The sequence below is a fragment of the Nelusetta ayraudi genome, unplaced genomic scaffold (assembly GCF_046127955.1).
Source record: "Nelusetta ayraudi isolate G7.1 ecotype Tasmania unplaced genomic scaffold, CSIRO-AGI_Nayr_v1 ptg000182l, whole genome shotgun sequence".
In the NCBI taxonomy this organism is placed as follows: Eukaryota; Metazoa; Chordata; class Actinopteri; order Tetraodontiformes; family Monacanthidae; genus Nelusetta; species Nelusetta ayraudi.
In genome coordinates, this window is record NW_027466231.1 from 73,266 (window position 1) to 100,721 (window position 27,456).

Here is a 27,456-nt window from a genome sequence, read left to right on the forward strand (position 1 = left end):
TGTCTCTGGAGCAAGTTACTTTCTCATGGTCAGGTCCAGTGTGTAAAGTTTGGCTTGATTTATGATTTTTATATTGGTCCAAACTTGACATGCAGCCCAGAAATACTTTCAAAGAAAGTTGTTTGGTTTTTCCTGCCCTTAGAATGGTTTCATATATATATAAGACTATACACAGAAGTAGCAGTCATCTTGCACCACCATTTTTGAAGGGAGTTTGGTATTTAAGGAAGCCCTCAGTGGCCTCAGTCCCTACCTTCAGAAAAAATAATTATAAACTGGGCCTCTAACTGGTGCTTCAGATCAATTTCTTCATGTTCTAAAATGTTTTTACTGTCTTTCAACGATGTGTTTAAATGATGACGTTTATATGATGTCAACAACACCACTTAGACGACTATTGTACGCATTGCTAATAACACGCAATAAGAAAAAGAAGAAGAAGAAGAAGATTCAATTCTTTATTTATTTTACCATATTTACAAAATACATTTGCTCATATTTTAAATGAAGTCCATGTTTTCTAAGTTCAAAAATCTTTGCCTTCATCTTCTCATTTCAACAGAAAACCATCAAGAAAACCAGGTGGACCTACAGGAAAGGAGAGCACAGTAGAAACACCGTCCAGAAGAACATAAAATATGACACAAATTCAGTGCGCCCGGCACCGCTGGCCTCTGCGTTGTGGTCTCTCTGCTGCCCCTGCTGGCCAGATGTCAGATGACACCGCTTCATGTTGCCTGCTGTATTCCAAACCAGCAGTTCCGCTTGAGAGGAGCAACAGCTGGAGGTGTATCTCCCCCACAGTGGCTGAGAGGAACCCAGTGGCCACACTGATACATTGAAGGGTGCGTCTCCTGCCTTCAGTCTGGCCATGTGTTCACCATGGTGGGCATGCTGGTGCTGGTGCTGGTGCAGGTGCTGGTGCTCTGGGTCTAGCTGGCCATCCACAGGGCTCTCCTCCATAGCAGGGGGACTGAGGAACAAAGTCAAAACCCCCTCACCCTTCTGGAGCTGGAGGGCAGCGAGGCTGGAGCGACCTGAGTCTGACACAGCCAGAGAAACATTCCAGCTGGACTCATTGCAAACAGAGGAGCAGGAGGAGTTGACTTGTGTGATGGAGCAAGACGGGAGGGACATGTCGGAGTCCTGAAGGGACACAAGGAGAAACCATTCAAACAGCACAGGACCAAAGCAAGAGGCTTGGAAGCCAGAGAAGATTCCCTCCGTGATGCCAGCAGGCTGTGAACTTTTCCCTCTTGACTTGAAATGAAATTGATGGTCAGCAAAAAAAAAAAAGTGACCTGAAATGACAATCATGTTTATTTTGTTTGTTTTATGCCCATTCAATTGTGACAAAATGAATACTATAAAAATCAGAGTTCAAATACATATAGGTCCTGATTTACAAAAGGCCTGTGTGTAATTGCATTAATGAATATGCAATACATTTATAAGTAAAGGATTGAAATTGGTTAATTTAGCACATTCATTGTTTTATCAAAGAACAAAGCTCACTGCAGTGACTGAGAGCAGTTTCAGTAGAAGGCAAATACAAATAGGCAGAGTTGATATTTCAGCTGGTCAAATATGCACTTCTGAGCAAGCATTTTCTGAGGTTGCATCACTAACTGAAGACAGCATACACTAAAGTCCTGCTGCATTAACATCAAAGAAATATACCTGCTAAAAACTGCTTTAGGAAGAAGGGCAGTGTGGAAACGTAAACAACTTGCCTGCAGCCGTTGTAGATAAAGTAAACGCTCTTGTGCCAAGAGTGAATGATGTGGACGGTGAGAGACAAGATGATACAACTTCTTCACAGAGCATTATTGACAACAACAACTTAATGATCAACATTGGTGTGCTACTGTTGGTCTTCCACGGAAAGATTCTGGAGCTCTGCTCCACGTTTCTGAACTGAAGAGTCGTCTGGGTCAGGTTTGCAGCGACGATGTATTCGCTAAGATGGGGAGAAAAAAATTACTAGCACCACAATGGGTTCAGATGACTTCGCACACACATTATTCCAGAGCCATAAATCGTAAAATCAGTGTTTATGCAGATGATATCAGTGTGTTGGAGCTGCTTCCAGATGCACCTCGTACACAGGGTGATGTTTTCAACCTTTCTTCCTGCTTGTCATTAAAGAAAATCTAGGGTATAAGAAAGTACATGTTCTGGAGGGCGACAGTGGTGCAGTGGTTAGCATTGTCTCCTCACAGCAAGAGGGTTGCAGGTTCAATTCCGGGGGTCTCCTGGGGCCATTCTGTGTGGAGGTGGCATGTTCTCCCTGTGTGTGCGTGGGTTCTCCAGGTTCTCCACTTCTCCCACAGTCCAAAAACATGATTGTGAGGTCAATTTGGAACTCTGAATGGACCCTTTGTTTGTGGCCCTGTGGTAAACTGGTGACTTGCCTTCGCCCTATGACAGCTGGGAGAGGTTCCAGCAGACCCCTGTAACCCTGAGTTCAGGAAGCTCCGGATGTTCTGGAGGTAACGTCCCTCCAGAACATTGGTTTTCTCTTTGATTGCGCAAAGCACCTTGAGACACCTTTGGATATGATTTATCACTTTATACAGAAAAATGTATTGCTTGACTGATTGACTTGGTGTCATCAAACAAATCATTCATCTGGTCTCTTTTTCAAAAAGACGACCATTGATTAAGATTGATAACTGAATATTCGGTTCTCCCACCTGTTTTAGGCTCCCAGTAGAGGTTCCCAACATGTACACTGCAAATCCAGGCACCAAGAGAATGGAGGAGAGGGCCAGTATCCAGCCCAACACGATTGCCCAGGTTGGGTATATGTACCAGTGATTGTACACCAGAGGTGTGTACCACACCAAAGAAGATATAAAAGCGCCCTGGGAGCAGAGAGCAGAAACAAGAAGAGATTGAACTATTGATTGAATACAACATTTGAAAAAGCCTCTGACAAGAAATGGTGGACCTACCAGACACATGAGGGGAGTGAGGTAAAGCCAGCAGATTTTAAAAAATGGGTTGACTGTCACACCTGTCATGTCCTTTATGATGGTAGATAAGCGCTCAGCCCCTTTAGTGGAGATGAGGTTTGATGAGAAGTTTGTAACAAGTCACTGAGTTGGTGGTGATGTTGAAGTTGATGTTTTGGTTGTTTTGTAAGAAATCACACAGAGGTTTCAGTGATTCAGAGTGTCAGTGCTGCTTAAAAAACAACAACTACAACAACAACAACAACAACATCGTACCTACCAAATAGCCAACCCAGTGCGAGGATCTCAAACACACAGAGGAAGACGATGCAACCTCCGTTAGAAGCGTAGTAATCAAATAACTGGAGGACATACATCCCACCCTGGAAACAAGAAGGTATTTATTATAAATCACTAGTAGTGTAAAGATAAACTGATTTGAATCGGTTATCGGTCTGTGACGTATGAGATCCGAGTGCATCGGTTGATGGAGCCCTGGATTGGTAAAGATCGGTAAAGTAAAAATAAGCACTTGGGGTTAAATTGTCCATTTGTATTGAATTGCACTGAACCGAATCGGATCGAATCATACCAAATGATTAATTATTTTTTATGTTGGATCGTAGCTTGTGAATAGAGATTTGAATCGGATCGTTTCGTGAGTGAAAGATTGACACCCCTATAAATCACCATTTTATGTATTTATTTTTTATTTTAAATTTTGCAACACCACTTAAATGGACACAAGACCTATATTCTGACCTCAGTGGTCATGACGAGCTGAGAGAAGAAGCACACAAGGCAGAAAAGAAGCAGGAATCTTTCCCGCCGGCCTGTCTTACGCAGCACTGAAGGAAACAAGTCAATGAAGGATGTCATCACCACCTCCATCATAACAAACTGGGAGAGAAAAGGAAGAGAGGAAGACACTCAGTGTTTTTAGAATGGATAAATTGGTTTCCTCCAGTAAGAGTTGGCCTCACCTGAGTGTCCAGGCCCAGCAGAATGAGCATGACGAAGAAGCAGACAGACCAAAGTTGGGACAGAGGCATCATGGCCAGAGCCTGGGGGTAAGCAATGAATGCCAAGCCAGGACCTGGAAAACAGACATCTGTAATGTGTCTATATATATATGTGTATACACACACACACACACACACACACACACACACACACACACACACAATCACATACTCATATAACGGCAGCGTTTCAGGGAGGAGAGAGAACTCCAGAGAAACTCTGGCTTTTCTGTGGGTTAGCCTTTGATCGGGTTAGCTTCACAGACAGTGGTGTTAGTGGGTTTCCTCAGAACAAACTCAGAGTCAAAGTTCTCCTACTTCATGGAACGGACTGGTACTGGAAACCCAATTCCTTAGGGTATACCCTTTCTGCGTATACCCCCATGAGCTTTTGCAATGTTCACTTCCTGTAGACCCAGCCACATACCTGACTCTGCTACCTCTGCAATGGGAACACCCTGCTTGTGTGCCATGAATCCCAACACAGAGAAGACGGCAAATCCCGCCACTAAACTTGTGGCACTGTTCAATAAGCACAGCAACAGGCAGTCCCTGCAAACACGGGAGCAAAGACCTCGGTTGAGTGTTTGTGATGAAGGGGTTTTCAGTCCTCGTCTGGTGTTAGTTCCTGTTGAGTACTGACTTGTAGCAGTTGTTTTTGTATGGGTTGTAGCTGCCTAGTACAGTCAAGGTACCAACACCCACACTGTATGAAAAGAAAATTTGGCTCGCAGCCTCCATCCAAACCTGTGGAGACAAAGCACGAGTGAGTCGACCCGTACAACCCACTATCAGAAACACTTCACTGGCCACCTGCAGGACCTGAGCGTCGGCGATCCGTTTGATGTCAGGCATCAGGTAAAACTGAACCCCTTCAAGAGCCCCAGGAAGAGTGAGTCCTCGGATAAGGAGGATCAGCAACATCGCATAGGGGAAGGTGGCAGAAAAATACACCACCTGAGACAAAAAAGAGACTCTTTACGTTCCACCGTCAACACGTTTATTACAGATGATCAAGCTCCCAAAAATACCTTTCCTGTAGACTTCACTCCTTTCCAGATACAGAAGTAGCAAACTATCCACATCACAATGAGACACAGCAGCACTTCCCACCTGATGCTACCAATTTCCTCGATCCCCCCCGAGATAGACAGCACTCTCCGCCTGGAAGGCATGACATGACATGTTTGTTGCATGCCTCTGTGGAGAATGCAAAACCCTCAGAGGCAGATTGTGAGTTTCATAAATAAGACTACATATTGATCGAGTCAGAACTTTAAAGAAGAATTTATATACGCATACTCCCAGAACTCTGTGGCAGCAGAGGTTGTGTTGGTCATGTTGGTCCCATTCATTGAGTTGTCTACTGCTGAGAAACATAAATCTGCAAAGAAACAAGATTAAAAAATAAAAGCAATCCATGACAAGACAAGAAAGTATTGACATTGGATTTTTTTTGTCTGTGCCCACACCATTGAGGAAATTGACATACATCAAGGCTAAGCTGGCCTACAGCTAACATAGACATGTGACCTGTGTTCCAGTAGTTGTTGCAGGAAGCCCAGGGCAGCGTGGAGCTGAAGGAGAAGACCAGGTAGAGCAGGGCCCATGACAGGATGATGATGTAGGTCATACAGCTATAGAGGAGGATCAGCTGACCGGCATAGCCAACACCTGCAAGTTCAAACACGCTGTCTTTCAGATACATGTTCTTGTGAATGAGTAATATATTACTGCCTCACTGTGATCCCAAATATTCAAATGTTTAATGATTGCTCAGTGATGGTTTACCTTGTGCCAGTGGACACAGCCTCCCCCAGCAGGTGATACCGCCTTCCTGTGTGTACTGGCCGATACTGGTTTCCAGCAGGAACAGCGGTATGCCACAAGTCACCGCAAATGCAACGTAAGGCACAAGGAATGCACCTGAATGTACAGTGCACACACAGAAAAGGTCAAATATGAATAACGGTGCGGATTGTGCGCAGGCAGTGCTCGGTGAGCGTGGGCATGGCTTACCTCCTCCATTCTTGTAGCAGAGGTACGGAAACCTCCAGACGTTGCCCAAGCCGACGACGTTCCCCGCCACGGCGAGGAAGAACTCGGCCTTCTTGGCCCAGTGTCCTCGTTCTTCTGTCTGCGCCTCCTGGTTATTGGTTGCATGGTTTTGAAGTAGACTGTCCATGTGTTTGATCTGCGGATGATCTCAGTCCTCAAGCCACTGCCAAGGTGTCTTCTGTGCTCAGCTATTTATGGCCTGCGCTGTGTAATGACAAACTGCCTCACGGGTGAATTAGTTCTCAGATGAACTGATTAACGCGGTACCATTTGCAAAGTAGGAGGACCTAAAACAAGCAAAGATTGTCTCTGGAGCAAGTTACTTTCTCATGGTCAGGTCCAGTGTGTAAAGTTTGGCTTGATTTATGATTTTTATATTGGTCCAAACTTGACATGCAGCCCAGAAATACATTCAAAGAAAGTTGTTTGGTTTTCCTGCCCTTAGAATGGTTTCATATATATATAAGACTATACACAGAAGTAGCAGTCATCTTGCACCACCATTTTTGAAGGGACTTTGGTATTTAAGGAAGCCCTCAGTGGCCTCAGTCCCTACCTTCAGAAAAAATAATTATAAACTGGGCCTCCAACTGGTGCGTCAGATCAATTTCTTCATGTTCTAAAATGTTTTTACTGTCTTTCAACGATGTGTTTAAATAATGACGTTTATATGATGTCAACAACACCACTTAGACGACTATTGTACGCATTGCTAATAACACGCAATAAGAAAAAGAAGAAGAAGAAGATTCAATTCTTTATTTATTTTACCATATTTACAAAATACATTTGCTCATATTTTAAATGAAGTCCATGTTTTCTAAGTTCAAAAAGCTTTGCCTTCATCTTCTCATTGGAACAGAAAACCATCAAGAAAACCAGGTGGACCTACAGGAAAGGACAGCACAGTAGAAACACCGTCCAGAAGAACATAAAATATGACACAAATTCAGTGTGCCCGACACCGCTGGCCTCTGCGTTGTGGTCTCTCTGCTGCCCCTGCTGGCCAGATGTCAGATGACACCGCTTCATGTTGCCTGCTGTATTCCAAACCAGCAGTTCCGCCTGAGAGGAGCAACAGCTGGAGGTGTATCTCCCCCACAGTGGCTGAGAGGAACCCAGTGGCCACGCTGATACATTGAAGGGTGCGTCTCCTGCCTTCAGTCTGGCCATGTGTTCACCATGGTGGGCTTGCTGGTGCTGGTGCTGGTGCTGGTGCTCTGGGTCTAGCTGGCCATCCACAGGGCTCTCCTCCATAGCAGGGGGACTGAGGAACAAAGTCAAAACCCCCTCACCCTTCTGGAGCTGGAGGGCAGCGAGGCTGGAGCGGCCTGAGTCTGACACAGCCAGAGAAACATTCCAGCTGGACTCATTGCAAACAGAGGAGCAGGAGGAGTTGACTTGTGTGATGGAGCAAGACGGGAGGGACATGTCGGAGTCCTGAAGGAACACAAGGAGAAACCATTCAAACAGCACAGCAGTGGAGAAGTGGGTAATGATTACCTTCTGGTTGAAACCGTGTCACTTCTTGCTCAGGCTCACCGGGGAGACCACCGTCAAGTAGGCCACGGCGTAGTTCAAGTCCGGGGACCCCAGAGCGCGAGCAGTGAGCGTCAGGGAGACGGTCACTCCCGGCTGAGCAGTGGCAGGAGTGCGAAGCTCCACTCGACCGCTGAAAGACGCGTATTCTGTCACAAAGAACCTGATGGACGCAAAGAGGGTTTAGAAGGGAAAGACTCAAAAATGACAAAAGGATTGACAAGAACAAATCTCTCTCTCTGGCTTTGTGACATTTGATCTTTTTTCAGTGGAATTGTGTTCATTTTTAAGGTGGTGCTGCTGGACTACCTTTGAGGCCCTGTCTTGTGAAGGTACCCACGGTCATCATCAGCTGCAAGACTGAAGAGTCGGGCCGGGCCGTGGTTCAAGACCTCAAAGTCCACCATTGTGCTGTGGCCAGGAACCAGACGGGGGGGCGACTTCACCTGGGTAGACAAAACTCTGATTGGTTATCATGTCAACTGAATCTTCCCTGTGAATATGTATTTTTGCATTGTCTCAAATACAAATGCCATAGCTTCCAATGTATGTTGACAAACTTTCACATCTGAAGTTTCACCATCTGGCCAAGCTGCATCCTATTTGTGTGCATTATTTGCAGCCTTTCTTTTAAATGATAGAGAAAGAAAGATATGAGTTGTGTTGAGTGGTGGGAAGGAGGCGGGGTTCCGGTGCTTATATGTCTGTCTGTGGTTGAATGGCCACCTTCACCTCTTCTGTTCTTCTCTCTCTTTTAGTTTGTTGAAATCTATCGTCATTTTGTTTGAAATAATTCAAATGAATAAATAGAAAATCACATTTATTTTGTGACTGAAGCAAATGGTAAAATCTGCTCTTAAAAGTCCAGTGTGTAAAACTTGGCCTGATTTATGATTTTTATATTGGTAAAAACGTAATATATGGCCCAAAATATACTAATAATGGTGCATACTTGAAATGAAAGTCATCTTGTTTTCCTATCCATAGAATGGTTCTTATCTATATATAAGAATACACATATAGCAAAGGTCTCCCAGTGAGCTGCCATCTTGCACCAGCATATTTCTCTAAGGAAGCCTGGTGTGGACAATCCAGCTGCCTGACAGCAGAGTGTTTGGTATTAAGGCTGAACGCTAAAGGGGCGCCCTCAAATAAACCAGCCCAGAAGAAGAAGAAGAAGAAGAAGAAGGTGGAGCAGGTGTCCAGGTTTGGGTGCACAGGGCCACTGTAGTTCACTGGCAAGCTCAGGAGAGGGAGGGAGAGAGGGTGAGCAATCTAAAATGTTTCTTCTCAAAATCTCCAAAGTTTTACACACTGAACCTTTAACCTTCATCCTACACGTCTTTTCATTGGGGTACTGCCAGTATGCTTTTTTAGAAGCCACACCGTTGCTCAAACTACTTTGCGCTGTTCAGTTACTGGTAACCACTGGCAGGAGAGTTCCTGCCCACCGCCTCGGCAAAGTGTTGGAGCTACCTGTATCTGAACGTGAGTGGGGTGGACCAGCTCCGTGGAAACCCTCTCAAACTTGTTTCCCGCGTTGTCCCGGCCTGTGAGTTGGACACAGAAAGGGACTTTGGGAACCGGATCCACTCGTCCCACCAGCTGATCCACCGAGGGGAAGAACGACGACAAAGAGGACGAGGAAGAGGAGTTCAGCTCCACTGTCTGGAGCTTCTCGCCATGAGCCCCCAGCAGCATCACATGGCTGAAGGAAACCTCCTCTTTCTGAGGGAGGCCGGTCACGGTGAGCACCAGAAAGGTCGGGACGTCTTGGAGAACCACAACAAGGAGTCTGAGCTGAATGACAGGAACGACATGACTAGTTACAGTGAGAAGGAGAGAGACTTCTTCTCTTACCTGCTACTGGACTGCCCTCCACTCTGGCCAGGCCAGGGTGCGTCTCATTGGCTACAGTGGCAAAGTGGTAGAGGAAATCCACAGGGCTGGCACCTGTGGGTGTAAATGTTAAAATATTGACAACAAAATATGTGCAAATAAAAAAAAAACGGAAATACAGAAAACTGTTTTTTTGTCCTACATTTCAATAAACGGCTCTTTGAAAAATGATGCTTGTACCTAAAACATTGAACGTGAGGTGTCCATCACTCTTGACTTGGAGCTTCCACTGGCCTGCTTCAATGGGGAGGAGAAGGTTGATACGGGAGAGGCCTTTGAAGCTCTTCATCTCTGCCAGGGGGCCTCGCTCACTCGGCAGAGACTGACTTTGCTCTAATGAGGAGAGGAAGAACAACCCGGTCTGATTTTAATTCTAAAACACAACCACAACAAATTAGCACTCGATCATCAGCGTACATCTCTGTGAGCCTGCTGCGCTGTTACCTGATGGGCTGCTCAGTTTACACTCCGACAGGGCGCCAGTGATGAGCAGAGTCACATTCTCAACCAGGGCATCGACTTTGAAGTAATGAGAGGACAGAGACTCCTCCTCTTCACTCACCACATGCAGCAGGGTCACCTGGAGAGGAGGGAGACCTCATTTACCGCTGGGGGGGTCTACAGTGGGGAGTGAACTCATCTGTATGCATCATTCAATGATTAGCTTGCTCCTAGCGCCCTTTCTTTATCTGGTGGTTTTCAGTTAGTGGGAATCTGGCTGATAGCATCTGACGGGAAACACAGACTGATTGTCCAGCGCAGCGCCTGACTGGGTCTGGTTCTGTAGCGACTGAGCCTTGACTGCACCGCATCTGATGCATCCTTCTGTGTTTTAAATCACATCTGACTGAGCAGGATCCTGCACGCCGGTGCTTTACCTTGTCCAAAGCAGTGCAATCCTCGACGATGGTTGAAACGGCTTGAATGTCCGAGTTGGTGGTGAACACGGTCAGTCCTCCTGACAGCGAGGACAGAGAGGAGTAGAGGGAGAAACGGTCCGGGGACAGAGGCTCCCCGCTCCTTCTCCTCCTCCTCCTCCTCTTGCTCCTCCCTCGGCTGTCTGCTGCGTAGCTGGGGTCTTCCGTCAGCAGAAATGATACCTGGACGAACGGCGCTGATGGTCAGACCAACGAGGAAGCTCGCACAAGCTGTCTGTACACGACCGGTAACACATGTTACAAGGAAACAATCTATCACGGGATGTGGAGAAAACATGTTGCTTTCATATCAACTGAAAGTGAAGCAAAGCAAAGTTGCAACCAAATCAGTGTCTTTGAAGCCCCACCAGGGTGTTTAGCTTAGAGCCTCCTAGAACTTCCTAGAACCATCCAGAACCACCAGTGTTTAGCTCTTAGAACCTCCTAGAACCACCCAGAACCACCAGGGTGTTTAGCTCTTAGAACCACCTAGAACCACCCAGAACCACCAGGGTGTTTAGCTCTTTATTGCAATGACTCTGAAAACACTGCAATCATTGAGGAAATACTATTTCATGACTTACTCACTAATAATATCAACTCTTCAAGTTGGGCCGGCCGGATTAGAAACTTAACGTTCCGCATATGGACCCCCGGGCCGTAGTTTGCCCACGCCTGATGTATGAAACGGTTGGCAAAGGTGTGAATCTAGCGCTCCTTGTCCTTATCCCTGCTGACGGCCAGTCATTTAAGAGTGTTTTTGCAACTTTGGCACTCCCTGCTGGCCAAACAATAGAATTCAAGGTTTGGGCATTTGGGTTGGTCTCCTTTTTGGAACTGGAGGCTGCGACCACGGTCCCCCTATCATACAGTCACTGGCATTAACACAGTTTTGGCACAGGGAGACATCATCCAACCAACCTTGCTCTGTTTTTCAAGCGCTAGGGCCTTCACTGCATCAAACAGGTGGGCATCTTTAGGGGAGGCGTCAGTGAACACAAAGATCTCGGACAGGGGTGGACTGTGCGTGAGCGCCACCTGCAGACCAGAGAGAGTATGAGCCGCTGCGTGTTCTTGTCATCCCGGCAGGTGAGCTGAAGTGTCTGAGGTTCACCTGAACGGCGGTGAGGCACATCTCTGGTTCGTCTCCTCCACCCAGAGCAAGCAGGTTCTCCATGGACTGCATGAACTGGTTTGGATCTTCAGTCTCGTACACTGGTCCCACTTCTGTATCAGATTGCGAGCCAAGTCAAGGAGGGGTGTTACTGCTTCCATTAAAGTCATCAGCCTAAATACCCTCCCCCTCCTGAGCTCGCCGGTGAACTACGGTGGCCCTGCGCACCCAAACCTGGACACCTGCTCCACCTTCTTCTTCTTCTTCTTCTTCTTGGTGGGTTCATTTGAGGGCGCCCCCTAGCGTTCAGCCTTAATGCTAAACGCTATGCTGCCAGGCAGCTGGATTGTCCACACCAGGCTTCCTTAGAAACATGCTGGTGCAGGATGGCAGCTAACTGGGAGCACTGGGACCCTGACTGGTCTATGGAGGTTCTCATACATACATGAGAACCATTCTAAGGAGAGGAAAACCACATGACTTTGACTGTGCTGTGAGTTTACACTGTTCTTCATGTATTTATGGGCTGCATGTGAAGCTTTTACTGATAGCAAAACAGTCAGTTAAGCCAAATTTGACACACTGGACCTTTAATTGCCAACTTTCCATTGTAAGAATTGGTTTTAACATAAAAACAGTCAGAAACAACTATCAACAGCAACTATACAACATAAACCCTCAATCTACATCACCCGACTAAATCTCTTTACTACAACAGGTTTGTTTCTGAAGGTTGAATTGAGAAGGCCAGACTCACTGGGGTCGTGGAAGGGAACCAATACGTATGAGCTGGGCTCCCCGGCACCGCTGGCCCGGCTCTGGATGATGGAGTGGGCTCGCAGGCGGGCTGCAGTGATCTCCTCAAACATGCTGCCAGTGGTGTCCATGACAAACACCAGGGCAGGGGCTTGACCAACGCTGAACAACCTGCCATGGGAAGAAACATTTAAAAAAAAAAAAAAAAAGGTTTATTCAAGCCGCTGCCGGGTGAAACGCACCGTTTAGGAAATGAATTGAATAGAAAGCCTTGATTGTCATTGTACTTTCAGAACAATACAATTCAGTGTGCAACTCCTTGGATACAAAATATGAATAAAAAAAAAAAACACAGTAAAATACAATCATTTCCAATCCAACAGTTTATCATGGTCAAGGTGCTCATGTGCAGATGGGGTGGCAGCACGTTAGCGTGTATTTAATGGAGTTGATGGACCTATAGCGCCTACTAGAGGAGGGTGAGAGTTTGAGTGACCTGAGGAAGGTCTTGTGGCTGACGGTGTCTCTGAGGTCCAGCAGCAGGCTGAGCGTGGCCTCGCCAGCCAGTCTGGCTGCTTCCTGATGCAGGTAGTGATGAGGTGAGAAGAGAGGAGAGCCGCTGTCCTTGTTGATGCCTCCTTTAGCCTCCAGAGACCGACTCTGGTCCAGGATGCCTCCATGGCTACATTTGCCTGAAAAATAAAGTAGAGGGTCAGTGTTGTGTTGTGTTGTGTTGTGTTGTGTATCTTGAGTGTTTCCTGCTTTATTTTGAAATATGTCTTCCTGTTGTTCTTGGTTTTGTTTCCTGTTCCCAAATTAGTTCCACCTGCTGTTGATTCCTGATTCCCTGATTGTTGAAGCACTGCAACCCTGCTTAGGCCTGCAGACCTTGGCTTGGTGTGTCTGCTTTTTACTAGATGATGATCATCATCACCATCATCATCACCATCATCATCATCACCATCATCATCATCATCATCATCATCATCATCATCATCATCATCACCATCACCACCATCATCATCATCATCATCATCATCATCACCATCATCATCTCCTTCATCATCATCATCATCATCATCATCATCTCCTTCATCATCATCATCATCTCCTTCATCATCATCATCATCATCATCATCATCATCATCACCATCATCATCATCACCACCACCACCACCACCACCACCATCACATCTCCTTCATCATCATCATCATCACCATCATCATCTCCTTCATCATCATCATCATCATCATCATCATCATCATCTCCGTCATCATCATCATCATCATCATCTCCGTCATCATCATCATCATCATCTCCGTCATCATCATCATCATCACCACCACCACCACCATCATCATCACCATCATCATCATCATCATCATCTCCGTCATCATCACCACCACCACCACCACCATCACATCTCCATCATCATCATCATCATCATCATCACCATCTCCGTCATCATCATCATCATCACCACCACCACCACCACCACCACCACCATCACATCTCCGTCATCATCACCACCACCACCACTTCTCCATCATCACCATGCTGCTCATTTCCAGCCACTCACCAGGGGGTTTTGGAGGGTCGCTACCAAAGTAACCAGTAGTGAGGAGCTTTGACCCAGGCTTTCCATTGGCCAGTGTCGGCAGGAGGTTCCCTCGACAGGTGGCGCTGAAACACTCCATGCAAGTGGCCGTGTTCTCTGTGTGGACAGACGTTAGGTGGAACAGGTTGGTCTCTCTTGTTCTGAAGGTTCCAGCAGAGAAGTCTGATGAGACCTGACTGACACCACTGGTACTGGTAGGACAACAGCCTGCAGAGCTTCTACTGTGTGCAGGCTGGGAGGCAGCTTCAGGGTTATGAGCTGTGTGTGTGTGTGTGTGTGTGTGTGTGTGTGTGTGTGTGTGTGTGTGTGTGTGTGTGTGTGTGTGATGCTAAAAATGTTTTTTTAAATGTTCCTAAGTGATGAAACGGTGAAGGGCTGGTGAGTGGGTGTCAGCAGAGAAGGCATGCAGTGCAGGAGGAGCTGCTGTACCTGGAGCCACAGGGACTGCAGGCTCCTCTGGCTGCAGCAGGTGGCGGTAGAGGGAGCGCTCCCCCATCTCCACCCAGTTACTGTGGCTGTAGAAGTCCTGGAGAGGGCAGACACACACACACACACACACACACACACACACACACACGTTGAGTCAATGAGCCTCTTCATGTATGGGTTTGACTTCTATGTTGATGATTGTTGCCGCGCTAACACGCAGATCAAAAGTGAATCCAACTTTCAAAGAAACAAGGACTTGACAGCAGTGTGCCAGGTCGCTCGCATTGCTCTTCAACTTCTTCTCCTCCTTCTTCTCCTCCTTCTTCCCCTTTACAATGTTTCTGAGTACCTTTGCCATTACAAAAAAAACAATGACTCAACTCAAGTATTACACACTGGACCTTTAAACGACATGGCCACAAGAAGACGTCTTGTTCCAGAGACAAACTACTGGATGGTTCTAGTTGGTCCTAGGAGGTTCTAAGAGGTTCTAAGAGCTAAACCCCCTGGTGGGGCTTCAAAGACACTGATCTGGTTGCAACTTTGCTTCATGTTCCATTGACATTACTTGTGTCCCCACCAGTCAGAAGGTTTTCCCAGCCTGGTTCAGGTGGAAGTGTCTTTGTATCACAGTTAGACTAATGAAGAGCAAATGAAATAACTTCTGCAAAAGTCTCCTGGTGCTAAAATACAAGTTTGTCGGATGGGTGTGGGTTTGATTTTCTGGTCATTCAGTTTCTTCCTCGTTGAGACGAAAACGAGAGACAAAGAGGAAGTTCGAGCAGACAGTTGGTTAAGTTGACCCAAGTTCAGTGTTGGTTCCTGATCCTGACTGTGTTGGTGCAAAAGCCCGAGCGCAGCAATAAATACAGGAACAGTAACCTGAGTTCTGACTCACGGAGGAAAACCCTTGAGCTGAGGACTTTCAGCTGGAACGCACCAAAGATTCGTGCAAAGGAAAACACAGTGTGGGAGCTTCTGGTGTTGATCTTCCTGAGCTTCTGCTGAGTACCTGCAGCGAGTGGCACAGCTGGCCCAGGCTGCGCCGAGCGCTCTGGTACTGCCTGGCCCGCACCGACAGCAGCGTCTGAGCCCAGAGCTGCCGCAGCACCGCCGCCGCCTCGTCCACCCGCTCCGAGTCAAAGTGGTAGACCGGGTCCGACTTGGTGGAGCTCAGGAAGTCCATGTCGGCGTTGGACTGCACCACCTCTCCCACGGCTCTCCAGAAGCCTCGGCCGAGCGGAGACTGAGGAGCACACAGCAGTGAGAGGACGGGAGAGTTGTGTTACCAGAGGGAACCTCCTGGACCAGCAAACGGAGACCATGTGCTGAAGCTCAGGAGTGCAGTACCTCCTTGTTACTGTGCCTCAGTAAGGATCTGTACTTTACTTTTTCTGAAGACTTTTTTTTTACTTTTAGCGCCTACAATTGTACACAAGTATTTGTACTTTCTACTTCTTACAATGGAAAAACATACTGTTGTATTTAAAAGATACAAATTCTGTTCAATGTAATTGACTTATTTGTTCTAGATGTTGGTTGAAGTGGAGCTATTAGAACAGAGGTCCAGAGGGGGATTATTTTAGAGGACCTCTGCTTCAGGGTCGCCCTCCAGCACCTTTTCAGCACATAGAAAAATAAACATGTAGAAAATAACTTTGGTCATTCTTGTTAAAAGTGTGAACATCCAGTGATGTCTCACTGGTTTGGTTGTACTGCAGTTGAAAAAGAAAAAAAAAAAACTAGTTTCGAGAGTAGCAAAGCTGTTAAAAATGACTCATCAAGACCTCTGACCTCTGACCTCTGACCAGTTCAGTCCAGATTATTCTGTCACAAAATGATCACAAACGTACATTTCATAACCTGTGTGTTTGTACTTTGACTTGATTGAAGGAGTTGAATCAGCATTTCTACTGTTTTTTTCCACACCTTTCCACACTTTCACTTGAGTGCTGAATGTCTGGATGTCCTTCAAATGAAGGAGGAGGATGTGCTGAAGTTCCTGGCGGCAGGAACCCATTTGGGAGGCGCCAACTTGGACTCCCAGATGGGCCAGTACGTGTACAAGAGGAAAAGTGATGGTGTTTACATCATCAACTCGAAGAAGATTTGACCACCTCTGGTGCGCAAGCCTTTCCCAGTGGGCCAACAGGTACAGTTACTGCTACACCTGGGTGCTTTCCTGACCAGTGTTGTGTCAATGGCAGGAGGTCCCAGTGGAACGACCTCAGGGGAACTTCAGTGTCGCTTGCCCTCTCTGTCTCTGGATGCCATTTTAAACACGCAACGCATCATTGACCATCACTCAAAGTGAGCCCGCTTCTCTTGGAGTGTCATCGAGTCCACGGGTCACGGCTCACCCACCTTCTGCCCTGCCACCTGCTGCTCGGTGGCCGCAAGAGACTCCAGGGTGACGTTGACGACGGATCTCTCCGTGATGTGCTGGTGTGTGACCGACTTCCACGGCAGCGTCAGAAACTGAGACCAGAAGTTTGGGAGGAAGCCGGTGCATGGCGAGGCCAGGAGGAGGGGGAGGAGGAGGAGGTGCACTGGGAGGAAGCTGTGCACCAGCCTCCGTCGTCTGGCCAGACTCCCTCTTCTTCTTCTGCCCCCTGACATGGTGTCAGAACATCACATCCTACCTGCGGGGACTGGAGAAGGAGAAGAGGGCATTAAAGAGTCTCATCTTTGGAGATTCTGAAAAGGAAAACAGCGACATCAAGTGGTGACAGCGTCATTCACTCTCCCGCCCCCTCCTGAGCTTGCCAGTGAGGTACAGTGGCCCTGTGCGCCCACACCTGGATACCTGCTCCACCTCCTCCTCCTCCTCCTTCTTCTTCTTCTTCTTCTTCTTCTTCTTCTTCTTCTTCTTCTTGGTTGGTTTATTTGAGAGAGCGCCCCCTAGCGTTCAACCCTAAATACCAAACACTCTGCTGTCAGGCAGCTGGATTGTCCACACCAGGCTTCCTTAGACACATGCTGGTGTAAGATGGCAGCTCACTGGGAGCACTGGGACCCTGACTGACCTCTGGAGATTCTCATGTATATTTGAGAACTGTTCTCGGGGGAGGAAACCCACTCGACTGTTGTTGTGCTGCCAGTAGACACCTTCATTAATGTATTTATGGGATGTATATTGAGGTTTCACCAATGCAAAGATCATAAATCAAGCCAGATATTACGCACTGGACCTTGACCATAAGGTACTGAGTGACCCAGAGACAATCTTTGCATGGCTTAGGTGGAAATGTCTTTGTATCAAAGTGAAGCCCAATAGATTCATCAGAGTAAATGAAAATAACTTCTGAAGATGTCTCAAAGAGCTAAACTACAAGATTATAGAAGGGGTGTTTTTCGCTGGTCAGACAGTTTCCTCCTCACTGTGACAAATGGTGAATAGATGAAAGAGTGAATGGATGAGTTGTCACTCCTGAAGGAGAGTCCTGGTTACCGGTGAAGCAGCCTCCGTGCTGATTGGCTGATCGCTGTGTGCCAGCCTCCCACACCCTCAGCCAGCCCAGACCTTTCTGTGCAGAGAGGCTCCTATTGTTCCACCTCATCCTTAATTCCAACACAATACTTTGCTTTTGTCCTCACACACCGAGCTCTCCTGAAAGGGGGGGGGGGGACTGACACAAAGCAAAACAACAGTTTCCCTCCAATCTGACAGTTGACAGTGCAACAGTTTGGCGTCACTGCAGCCACAAATGCTCGCTCACATCCTCATTCAATTCCCCTGCAGCCTGCCTGTCTGTCTGCCTGCCTGTCTGTCTGCCTGTCTGTCTGTCTGTCTGTCTGTCTGTCTGACTGCCTGCCTGTCTGTCTGCCTGCCTGTCTGTCTGCCTGTCTGTCTGCCTGCCTGTCTGTCTGCCTGTCTGTCTGTCTGTCTGACTGCCTGCCTGTCTGTCTGTCTGTCTGCCTGCCTGCCTGCCTGCCTGCCTGTCTGTCTGTCTGCCTGCCTGTCTGTCTGTCTGACTGCCTGTCTGTCTGCCTGCCTGCCTGCCTGCCTGTCTGTCTGTCTAAACTCTAAATTGACATCGTTTCCAAACCAAATTCCCAACCAAACTACCGGCACATTTTGACCACAGTGACAGAGTTCAACCTGCATTGGTTGGCCTTCATTGTGGACTGTGGTGACAGTTCAATGACGATGCTTCCATGTGGCATTTTCCAGAAAGTCAACTGCAACTGGATGGAAAACATTGTCCTACTCGTCCATCAGGTGATGATGCTGAATATTACAATGGAGTAAGTCAGTAAACACTGTCGCACTTTACATTAAGCAACATTAATCCCGCTGTTACTGTCACAGTACTGTACACACAGGGACTGCCCCAAGAATATCCAGTCAAAGTTCTTTTATTTTGGCAGTTTAACACCAAAGATGAAAGCAACACATTTTATTGAGCCATTCGACATCTCAAGCACTTCCTTGTTGTCACTTTGCTCATTAAGATTTTCAGCTTATTAAAACCACAAAGCCACAAACTCAGAACATTATTATAAAATTTGAGTTGTTTTTTTTTTTTTTTCTAAGCTGCCAGACCTGATCAGCAAAATGCAAAGAAATAAAAGCTTGAAATATATTGATTTGCATATTATTCCTTTATATAATATGTCACATTCACCTTTTCAGTTGAACTGCAGGAATACTGCAACCTTTTCAGGAGATTCTAATGTTCTGGCTAGTACCTGGATATGCTAACGCTACTGTATATGAGTTGTACATACAGTACTACCCAGAACATTAGATTCTCCTGAACAGGTTGCTGTGTGTGTGCCCCATGTGTGAAGTCTTGTGAGCCAACAACCCAAGACAGGCTTGTTAAAGGCTCAGCAGCCTTTTGGATTCTTTGAAGCTACAAAACTGAAGCTTTTCACACTGTTCTAATGTTCTGAGTTTGTGGGTTCGTTTGTTTGTTGCTTCCATCTTTTATGTTAAATTGCCAAAATAAAACAACTTTTACTTGATATTCTAATTTTTCGGGTAGCGCTGTATATTTGGTGTATTTCTTCCTTTTCTACCCAATTTTATGAAATGATATTCTAGATGTTATCTTCACAACCTGCACTTCAGCTTCAACTGCATGTAAATCCCCCAGTGTGGCCTTAATAAATGCGCTCTATTCTATTCTGGTGCGTTTTACTTTCCTGCGTCTGCTACAATCTATTTTCTTTTTAGCAACATAAGTACACAAAGTTCCTACCTTGGTTGTGTTCAGAAGTCTCGTCCACATGCAAGCGCACGCAGACCTTTTCAGCACATCTTGCCCAGCAAACACCCGCAGTGTTCCTGTACTGCGTCACCAAGTTATTGAGTCTTCACTGCAGCGAGTCCTTGGTGTCTCTGCGGAAAAACAAAAAACTAAGAAGGCAGCGGGGAAGAAGCAGGAGCAGGAGGAGGAGGAGGAGGAGGAGGAGGAGGAGGAGGTGAGGCTGTGAGGAGGCCACACCAGCGTGAAGCTGCTGAGTCCATCTGATCATAGCTCCAAGCGCTGCCCCTCCTCACTGCCTATTATTGCACGGCACATTGATCAGCAACAATGGGGGCCGCATACATTAGCAGGCAGGGTCTCAGGCCTGTCCCAACCCCCACCGCCCCCCCCACCACTCCCACCCAGGGACCCCAACCATCATTCTTCTTCTCACAAAATGGGCCTTTGCCACAAGAAGTCGGGACTCGACAGCCACTTCCTTTCACTCTGGTGAGCAGCAGCACGCAGGGGCACCTGTTGCTAGACAACAGCGCTGGCTGAGCCGCTGCTGGCTGGCCGACCCGCAGCAGCAAAGACAATTAGAGCCGTTATTGGTCCAAGTTCAGCCTCAGTTCCTGGATTCTGGCTGTGTGCTTCTATCTGCTGTGTAAAAAATATGTCGGTGGTGAAGTTGAAACGAATTGTTTCTACTACTGCAGCTGGTATCTGGTTAAAGATGCAAGCACTGAGACAGAGTTCTACAGCAGGAAAATGACGGAGATTTAGCATCATAGACTAAACAGTTTTAAAGAATGTTTCATTCTTTTAGGAGAGATTTCTAGAAAGTTCTAAAGTGTTTTTTGTTTTTTTAAATATATATTTCTCTTTATTTTGTAAAAAAAAAACAAAAACAACCAACATACCTGCGGTTAATAGTGTAGTGATGAAAGACGCCGGCAGCTCTGGATGCACAGTGAATTGATGACATGAAGCTGCAGCTTACCTTGGCTACTGGACGGCGCCTCGCTCCTGCAGGCACCTCCGTCTTGTTTGGTGCGACCGTACCTTCCCGCGGACCAGACAGCACAGGTGCATGGGAGCACAAGAGCCTGCAGACGATGTGGTTGGATGCAGAAGCGTGTGGTTTCCTGCTCGTGATCACTGCGTGCGGCAGCCAATAGGAGACGAGAGAGGAACTGGCTTGCCGGGCCAACCTCAGCGACACGTCTGGCGGCTCGGAAAGTCACGTTTGTCACGGAGACGTGAAAACAGGAGGCGGAGTTTACACCAGACCCAGTGACAAACGCAGCTGCAGCTGCAGCTGCGTTTGTCACTGAGTAGTGATGCTAGTACTACTGGTAGTACTAGCAGTAGTAGTAGTCGCAGTACTGCTACTAATTGCAGAGGCTGGTTCTGAAGGGCTGTCCCCTTCATACTGGCAGTAATCCCACCTGCACTTCAGTTATCAGTCGCGTGTGTGTACAGCATGTATGTAATGTAGTGTGTATGTAGTCACGTGTAAATTATCGGGATGCATTGATACCGATACCAGTATGAGGTATCGGTACCGATAAAGAGGTGGAGTCCTCTACTTGTACTAAATAGTGCTGATGACACTGATACCAGTAGTACAGGTACTGCTGGTACTACTACTGGTACTACTGCTGGTACTACAAGTAAAAGTTGTTTTATTTTGGCAATTTAACATCAAAGATGAAAGCAACAAATTTTATTGAGCCATTCCACACAAACTGACATCTCAAGCAGTTCCTTGTTGTCACTTTGCTCGTTAAGATTTTCAGCTTATTAAAACCACAAAGCCACAAACTCAGAACATTATAAAATTTGAGTTGTTTTTTTTGTTTTTTTTTAAAGCTGCCAGACCTGATCAGCAAAATCCAAAGAAATAAAAGCTTGAAATATATTGATTTGCATATTATTCCTTTATACAATATGTCACATTCACCTTTTAAGTTGAACTGCAGAAATACAACAACCTGTTGAGGGTATTCTAATGTTCTGGGTAGAACCTGGATATTCACACGTGACAAATTGTGTTAAAGTTGTGTTTGTACTGCAGTGGAACTTGTTATACTCAGTCTGTATGTACTCTGTATCAGGACGAGCTCGCAGGGAAGCTGCGAGGAGATAACGGAAGCAGACAAAGATCAGGACGCAATCAGAGGACTTGTACCAGCGTCCACGGTACGACCTGGCCATGAGGAGAACCGCAGAGTCTCAGCTCACAGCCCAAACACCGATGACCTTGGTCACAAGGTCACACAGCAAGTGCGTGGCTCAGGCAGGTGGGCGTCAGGCAGCGTCTCTGCTGCAGACCACTGGATCTTTCTTTGAAGGAAACAGCTTGTGGTTGCTGTTTGCCAGTAGATATCTGCTAAGTTGAATGGACACTGGAAAGGGTTCCCAGAGCAGGAGAACCTAAGAAATGAATACAACCGATTGTATTTATTTATTTATTTTCAAAACGTATAAAAGTTTGTGGGAGTGAGCGTGCAGTTCCCACGGCCAGCAGTGCGGGGGCGCTCTTCAGACGAGGGTGTCTGCTGACGTGCATGGCCTCTGGGGAGGAGAACTTCATGTAGGGGGCGCAGGTCTCCTGGTTGGAGGCGTGGCTTGCAGCAGTGGCCAGAATGTGCATGGCCCTCAGCAGAACAGCCTCACTGCACCGGTGATGCAAAAACACACAACCGGCCCATTAAGCTTTTTAATCTGACCCTAAAGCCAAACTTGAAGAAAAGATATTAACAGTCAGTCAGTCAGTCATCAGACTGCTGCATCTCCTCCATGGTTGCAGTGTTTGCAGAGTCATGTCAATAAAGAGCTCAACACCCTGGTGGTTCTGAGAGGTTCTAAGAGCTAAACACCATGGTGGTCCTGGGTGGTTCTAGGAGGTTCTAAGAGCTAAACCCCCTGGTGGAGCTTCACAGACACTGACTTGGTTGCAACTTTGCTTCATTTTCCATTGACATTACAGCAACATGTTTTCTCCATGATATCCCAGGATAGATTGTTTCCTCCTATGAGGTGGCTCACCACAACACTCCATCCATCTGCTGCTGCTCCAAACCCACTGTGGCCCAACAGTCCAAGACTTCCCCCCCCCCCCCCCCCCCCCTCCTCCCTGCTGGTCCAAACCCTGCAGTGACTCTGCTGGAGACCTACCTGCCTGTGTAGACGCTGGAGGCCAGATACCAGGCGGCCTCACCTTCTGGTGTCAGGGGCTCCTGCAGAACCTGGCGGGCCAAGCAGAGGGCCGCTCCCGCCAGCTGCATGGGCGAGAAGACCACACACTGGCCCTCCAGGAGAGAGAGTTCCAGCAGGTAGCGAGCCATCCACACCACCTGGTGGCGCAACAACAACACAACACAAACAAAAGCAAAGCAAAGTTGTGCAGGTGCGTCCACACTGAGGCAAAGCGAGGCTGCTCTGCTCTGACTGGGTTACCGTGGCGCTGCACTGGCCAATGGAGGCGAAGATGAAGACAAAGTTCAGAGGCGGGCAGTAGGACAAGTTGAACTTGAGTGCACAGAGAACTTTGCGCTCCATTCGGAGGAGCTGCTGCTTGGTGTAGGTGTGGTCCATCAAGTAGCACAGTCCAGACACCTAGCGCACACAAACACACACAGAAAACATCTGGGAAAAAAGCTGAATGTCCAACAACTCGATTCAAAGTTTGAAAGTGGAAGAAATGAAAAGAATAATGAGAAGAAACCTGGATCATCACAGCCAGTAACAAGAACACAGATCGTTTTATTCAGCGTCCACGTCAAGAGTGGGTTTGGAATTCACGATCAACCAGGGTTCACACGGGATTGGAGGGATGCGGCCATGTGACCGGAGCGAGCAGCTGCTCCACCGTACCTCTGGGAGGCGACACTCCTCCTTCTTGGCAGCCAGGAAGAGGCAGACCATCCCCAGCAGCTGCAGGTTGGACATGGTCACCTTGATCCTGCACAGCGACTGGTTGAGCAGGTGGATGGCCAGGTGCAGGGTGTCCGCCTGGAAACCCATCATGTCCTGGTGGGAGAAACGACACGTTGACACTCCGAGGGTCGGAGAGCGCTCATCGAAACAGAGGAGACCCGACTAAAAATAATAACAGATGGCAGAGGATTCTTTTTTTCAAGGTTATTTTCTAGTGGAAACTCTACCTTTACGGATCCTCTTGGTCATTTTAATCTATTAGCCTTGAACACTGGCACAGCTGAGTCAGAGATTTAGAGGAATAAAATGAGACCATGTGACGTTCATCCCACTTCCTGTTTTTAAGGGGAATCAACACCCGGGGTGCAGTTCTCAACCTGCACTCACAGGCTGCTCTTGTTCATGCTAGCAGACACCTACTGGTTCTCCTCCAACACAAACACCAGGTCAGCACTTTGTTAAAACGCCTGTTCTTCTTCTCCAGCCAATCATCTTCACCAGGTCTTTGCGAGGCTAGCTGAATTTAGCTGCAGCCACGTGATGGGCGGATTGGAGTTTTGTGTTGAAAGCAATGAATGAATCACAAATTTCATTGAATTTCCATCCATGTTCATCGCGTTTCATTTCGTGGGGAGCAAAAAAGAAAAAACTAACGAAAGAAATTGAGATCAATCAGATTAATCACGATTAATTAATCTGGGTGAACGCATGAAATTTTTTTTTTACAATTCTAAAATTGAGCATTTTATTAAAATACAGCGGCCAATCAGTGAATACTTCCATGCCACCAAACTGCGTCCTCCCCCTTTAAGCAGGAACAATGGATGGACCTGGAAGTGAGTTGCTGGGATGGAAACGATGATTCCTCATCGTTCAACTCACTCGTCTACATTAACGGCGAGCAATTAGCAAACACTAATAGTCATTGATATGACTGCATTATTATTATCATTATTATTATTATTATTATTATTATTATTATTAGGTGCTGTTGTCAGGTCTCAGTCAGTCCACTGGGAAGGAGACGGAAGCAGCGAAACGCACACTGCTCATTTCTGAGACGTTCCCCATGGTTTGTGATGTGGTCACAGGTTGAGGTCTTTCAGTCTCGCTTGAGTACCTTGGAGATGAAAACGCAGCAGGACTCACGTGAACCTGGACCAGCCAGTCCACCAGAACCACTCGAGTGGAGTCGGTGAAGTGCAGGGGAAGCTCGGCGCCGGCCAGGCAGTTGTGCGCCTGACTCCTCTGCAGGGTCCAACCACAAACAGGAGATGCAGTGCAACATGTTCTGCTTCTTACAATATACAGCAAATACACGCAAAGTAGTCGTTAGACTGACAAGAAAATAACACAGACGGTTCTGAATGAGACGCAGTGACCCGGAATTGTTTTCAAACTGCAATGGTGATTTCCTATTATTCCTCCGAATCTCCAGTTTAAACCGGTTCCACTCTTGCCAGTCCGAGCTCAGAGGAGCGTTTTCCTGACGCAGCCACAGACTGAAGGTCCAGGTCCGCTTCCTGCGCTCCTTGCACCTTTAAGGCCCCAATATGTGCTTTCACCAAGTGCTGCCACCTTGTGTCAACAGTCGCGAACGCAAAGTCTAAACAATAAGAAACATTCCAAGGCAAAATAAAACTGCTCCAACTAAAATAAACATTTGAATGATTTTTTTTTTTATATTTACATAAAACACTACTGTTCATACATAAAAGAAAAGATATCCCGTGGCCACATTAATAACACCGCTGGTCTTGCACAAAGGCCTCCTACCATCATGTCCAAGAACATCTCCCAGGCGTACGTATGGTCCCAGATGAGGCCCAGCTTCTCCAGGGACAGTTCGACCTCACGCCTCAGTAGGTTGGGCAACCAGGCCTGCAGGTGTGGGAGACCCTGTAGACCCCCCGGGTGAAACAACACCGGCTTGTCCACGCAAGCGCCTGTTTCAAGGAATGGAGATCAGGCCACGCATGAAGAGGCACTCGCACCGGAAACAATGAGTTTGACAGGTTCTAGTAGGTTCTACATTACCCACTGATGTCGTCTGGCCGTCTCCGTGAAACCCCCTGATGATGTCATCGGTTGCCTGAGCAGACAGCCGCCCTTCCTACCAACGACTTGCATGTTAGTGTGAGCACGAGCGACTTGGTGGCTGTTAAATCCTCGCAAAGCCACACCGACATTTACATCTGGAGGAGGGTGAGTGGTGGGTGAGCACCAAGTGCACTGCTTTTAATCCATGCAGTGAGGCGCTGGAGGAGCAGCGGCTCTCAACTGGAGGAGTCTCAGGACCCACCGATGTTTCCTGATCACCGAGTCACCACGCACATCAAATCTATTCCACAACACTCAAATTCATTCCACAAAAACCCAAGGCTGAGACGAGAGAGACAGAGGGAGAGACAGAGAGAGAGAGAGAGAGAGAGAGAGAGAGACAGAGACAGAGAGAGAGAGAGAGAGACAGAGACCGAGAAAGAGCGAGAGAGAGAGACAGAGACAGAGACACAGAGAGAGAGAGACAGAGACAGAGAGAGAGAGAGAGACAGAGACTGTGTCAAGGGTCAACATCCAGTAATGTTCGCTGGATTCACTGGAGTCAGGAGATGACTCAGCACTTTTACCAGAGTATGTGTACTTTCACTGAAGTGCAGAGTGTGAACACTTTTGCCACCTCTGTGTGTTTGTGTGTCACCACCAGTGCCCAACACTGCACTCCGAGTCCGACTAAACCAGCAGCGTGCTGTGTCTCCGGGTCCAGTCTAGTCAGGTCAGGTAGCAGCAGAGCAGGTGTATAGCACCACCAGGTGGCTGGAACGAGGACTGCTCGAGGCTCCTGTCCCACACCTGTGGGTGAGCTGTGTCGCGTGGGTCTCGTGAGGAGGTGCACAACTCCTGGTGGCTGCTTGCTTGTGCTCACCTTGTTGTGTAAGTCCAGCAGGGGCTTGGAGTCGCAGAAACCAGCCCGGGCCATGCTAACTAGTTAGCTCGTTAGCTCGCTCGCTAGGCCGCGGTCAGGGATCCGGAGTCCGGCCGCTGCAGCTACTTATCCACGGGAACCGGCGGAGGCCCAGCACGGAGGAAGCAGGGAGACGACATGACGCCCCGCCGGCCGGAAATCCATTTTTATAAAGGCGGGAAAGAGAGCCGCGCTGATTGCATAATTGGGTGGGCGACGTCACCGCCGTAGACGGGTGAGAGCTCGCACTTCCGGGTGAATACTTTTGGATTAGTTTTAAACAACAACAACAACAAGAACAAGAACAACATTTTATATGTTATATAAACTTTATATTATTGTGCTAAAAGCAGTGATGTAGCCTCTCTCCGTGTCCGCAGCTATTCGCCGTAGAACCACTAGAAAAGGTCCCGAATGACCGTACAGCCACTAAAAAAGGCGCAAAGATACGCATAAGTTTGTTTTGTGTGTGTGTGTGTGTGTGTGTGTGTGTGTGTGTGTGTGTGTGTGTGTGTGTGTGTGTGTGTGTGTACCCGTAAAAGGTGGAAAATAAAAGTTTTGCGCTGCAATTGGAACGTAGTTGTTGTTTCTGTTCAATTTTTGTGTGTGTGTGTGTGTGTACACACACTGCAATAAGCACTCAATTGTTGTATTTTGCTGTTACGTCTGTGTATATTGTTGTGTATTATTTCTGTCTTTCCTGCCTGCAATGTGTCTTCTCGGGCACTCTTGAAAGCATTTCCCCCCGTGTTCAGCCAAGGAGCGTAGTTTGGTTGTCATTTATTTTGTTATTTTCCTTGAACAGTTTAAGATCTTAAAAAGAGCCATTTTGTTGATTATTTTTGGCCACGCCCTCCCTGACGTTTACCCTAATATGGTTGTCGTGAGTAAAATCCGTCTTGTGGACCAACATGCATGGTCTTCCTTGAGAGCTGGGGGGGGGGGGGGGGGGTCTTTATGTTGCGCTCTAGCGCCCCCTAGGCTGGGCCATAACAGTAGTGTGCGCATATAGTTTCCAGAAGGTCAAATTAAGTTCATGTGTAA

General features: G+C 47.3%; 3 protein-coding genes across 6 annotated transcripts; all 3 read right to left on the reverse strand.

Annotated features, from left to right (window-relative positions):
* Positions 1 to 444: 444 nt before the first annotated feature.
* vwa7 (von Willebrand factor A domain containing 7) lies at positions 445 to 19,846 on the reverse strand. Of its 4 annotated transcripts, none has more exons than XM_076015190.1 (17): positions 19,518 to 19,846; positions 16,675 to 16,952; positions 15,323 to 15,556; positions 14,311 to 14,407; positions 13,843 to 13,977; positions 12,759 to 12,954; positions 12,264 to 12,433; positions 11,507 to 11,619; positions 11,314 to 11,430; positions 10,354 to 10,575; positions 9,920 to 10,055; positions 9,656 to 9,808; positions 9,437 to 9,529; positions 9,053 to 9,348; positions 7,886 to 8,022; positions 7,580 to 7,739; positions 445 to 1,146 (listed from the first exon to the last, which is right to left on the reverse strand). In XM_076015190.1, exons 2-17 carry the CDS (start codon positions 16,927 to 16,929, stop codon positions 589 to 591), a joined length of 3,072 nt encoding a protein of 1,023 aa, XP_075871305.1. In that variant the 5' UTR covers positions 16,930 to 16,952; positions 19,518 to 19,846; the 3' UTR covers positions 445 to 588. The 4 variants fall into 4 exon arrangements, with proteins under 4 accessions (XP_075871305.1, XP_075871303.1, XP_075871301.1 ...); XM_076015188.1 differs by lacking the exon at positions 445 to 1,146 and adding an exon at positions 6,782 to 7,477 and having other exon boundaries at positions 11,507 to 11,616; positions 19,518 to 19,842; XM_076015186.1 differs by lacking the exon at positions 445 to 1,146 and adding an exon at positions 6,782 to 7,477 and having other exon boundaries at positions 19,518 to 19,841.
* Positions 1,497 to 6,186, reverse strand: LOC142881129 (sodium- and chloride-dependent GABA transporter 2-like). The gene is made up of 14 exons (XM_076015215.1): positions 5,999 to 6,186; positions 5,771 to 5,905; positions 5,513 to 5,653; positions 5,282 to 5,363; positions 5,011 to 5,143; positions 4,802 to 4,936; positions 4,623 to 4,726; positions 4,407 to 4,531; positions 3,941 to 4,053; positions 3,720 to 3,857; positions 3,238 to 3,340; positions 2,958 to 3,058; positions 2,697 to 2,867; positions 1,497 to 1,960 (listed from the first exon to the last, which is right to left on the reverse strand). The coding sequence occupies exons 1-14, from the start codon at positions 6,162 to 6,164 to the stop codon at positions 1,865 to 1,867; spliced, it is 1,743 nt and encodes a 580-aa protein (XP_075871330.1). The 5' UTR covers positions 6,165 to 6,186; the 3' UTR covers positions 1,497 to 1,864.
* Positions 19,847 to 21,968: 2,122 nt separating the features above from the next.
* Positions 21,969 to 26,638, reverse strand: ccnp (cyclin P). Its single transcript, XM_076015225.1, has 8 exons — positions 26,374 to 26,638; positions 25,488 to 25,563; positions 25,227 to 25,396; positions 24,600 to 24,698; positions 23,388 to 23,543; positions 22,971 to 23,129; positions 22,689 to 22,867; positions 21,969 to 22,186 (listed from the first exon to the last, which is right to left on the reverse strand). The coding sequence occupies exons 1-8, from the start codon at positions 26,425 to 26,427 to the stop codon at positions 21,976 to 21,978; spliced, it is 1,104 nt and encodes a 367-aa protein (XP_075871340.1). The 5' UTR covers positions 26,428 to 26,638; the 3' UTR covers positions 21,969 to 21,975.
* Between the last annotated feature and the right edge of the window lie 818 nt (positions 26,639 to 27,456).

What these genes read in the sequence shown, in the direction of transcription:
- LOC142881129 (XM_076015215.1), bottom strand. Translation starts at nt 6,164, where the DNA reads ATGGACAGTCTACTTCAAAACCATGCAACCAATAACCAGGAGGCGCAG. An exon ending in AACGGATCGCCGACGCTCAG is followed by an intron (nt 4,727 to 4,801) that starts GTCCTGCAGGTG and finishes TTGTCTCCACAG; the next exon opens with GTTTGGATGGAGGCTGCGAG. An exon ending in TACAAAAACAACTGCTACAA is followed by an intron (nt 4,532 to 4,622) that starts GTCAGTACTCAA and finishes CCGTGTTTGCAG; the next exon opens with GGACTGCCTGTTGCTGTGCT.
- vwa7 (XM_076015190.1), bottom strand. Translation starts at nt 16,929, where the DNA reads ATGTCAGGGGGCAGAAGAAGAAGAGGGAGTCTGGCCAGACGACGGAGG. An exon ending in GGTTCCCTTCCACGACCCCA is followed by an intron (nt 11,620 to 12,263) that starts GTGAGTCTGGCC and finishes AATCTGATACAG; the next exon opens with AAGTGGGACCAGTGTACGAG. An exon ending in TAAACTGAGCAGCCCATCAG is followed by an intron (nt 9,809 to 9,919) that starts GTAACAGCGCAG and finishes TCTCCTCATTAG; the next exon opens with AGCAAAGTCAGTCTCTGCCG.
- ccnp (XM_076015225.1), bottom strand. Translation starts at nt 26,427, where the DNA reads ATGGCCCGGGCTGGTTTCTGCGACTCCAAGCCCCTGCTGGACTTACAC. An exon ending in TTGGCCAGTGCAGCGCCACG is followed by an intron (nt 22,868 to 22,970) that starts GTAACCCAGTCA and finishes TTGCGCCACCAG; the next exon opens with GTGGTGTGGATGGCTCGCTA. An exon ending in TCCAGCGTCTACACAGGCAG is followed by an intron (nt 22,187 to 22,688) that starts GTAGGTCTCCAG and finishes TCACCGGTGCAG; the next exon opens with TGAGGCTGTTCTGCTGAGGG.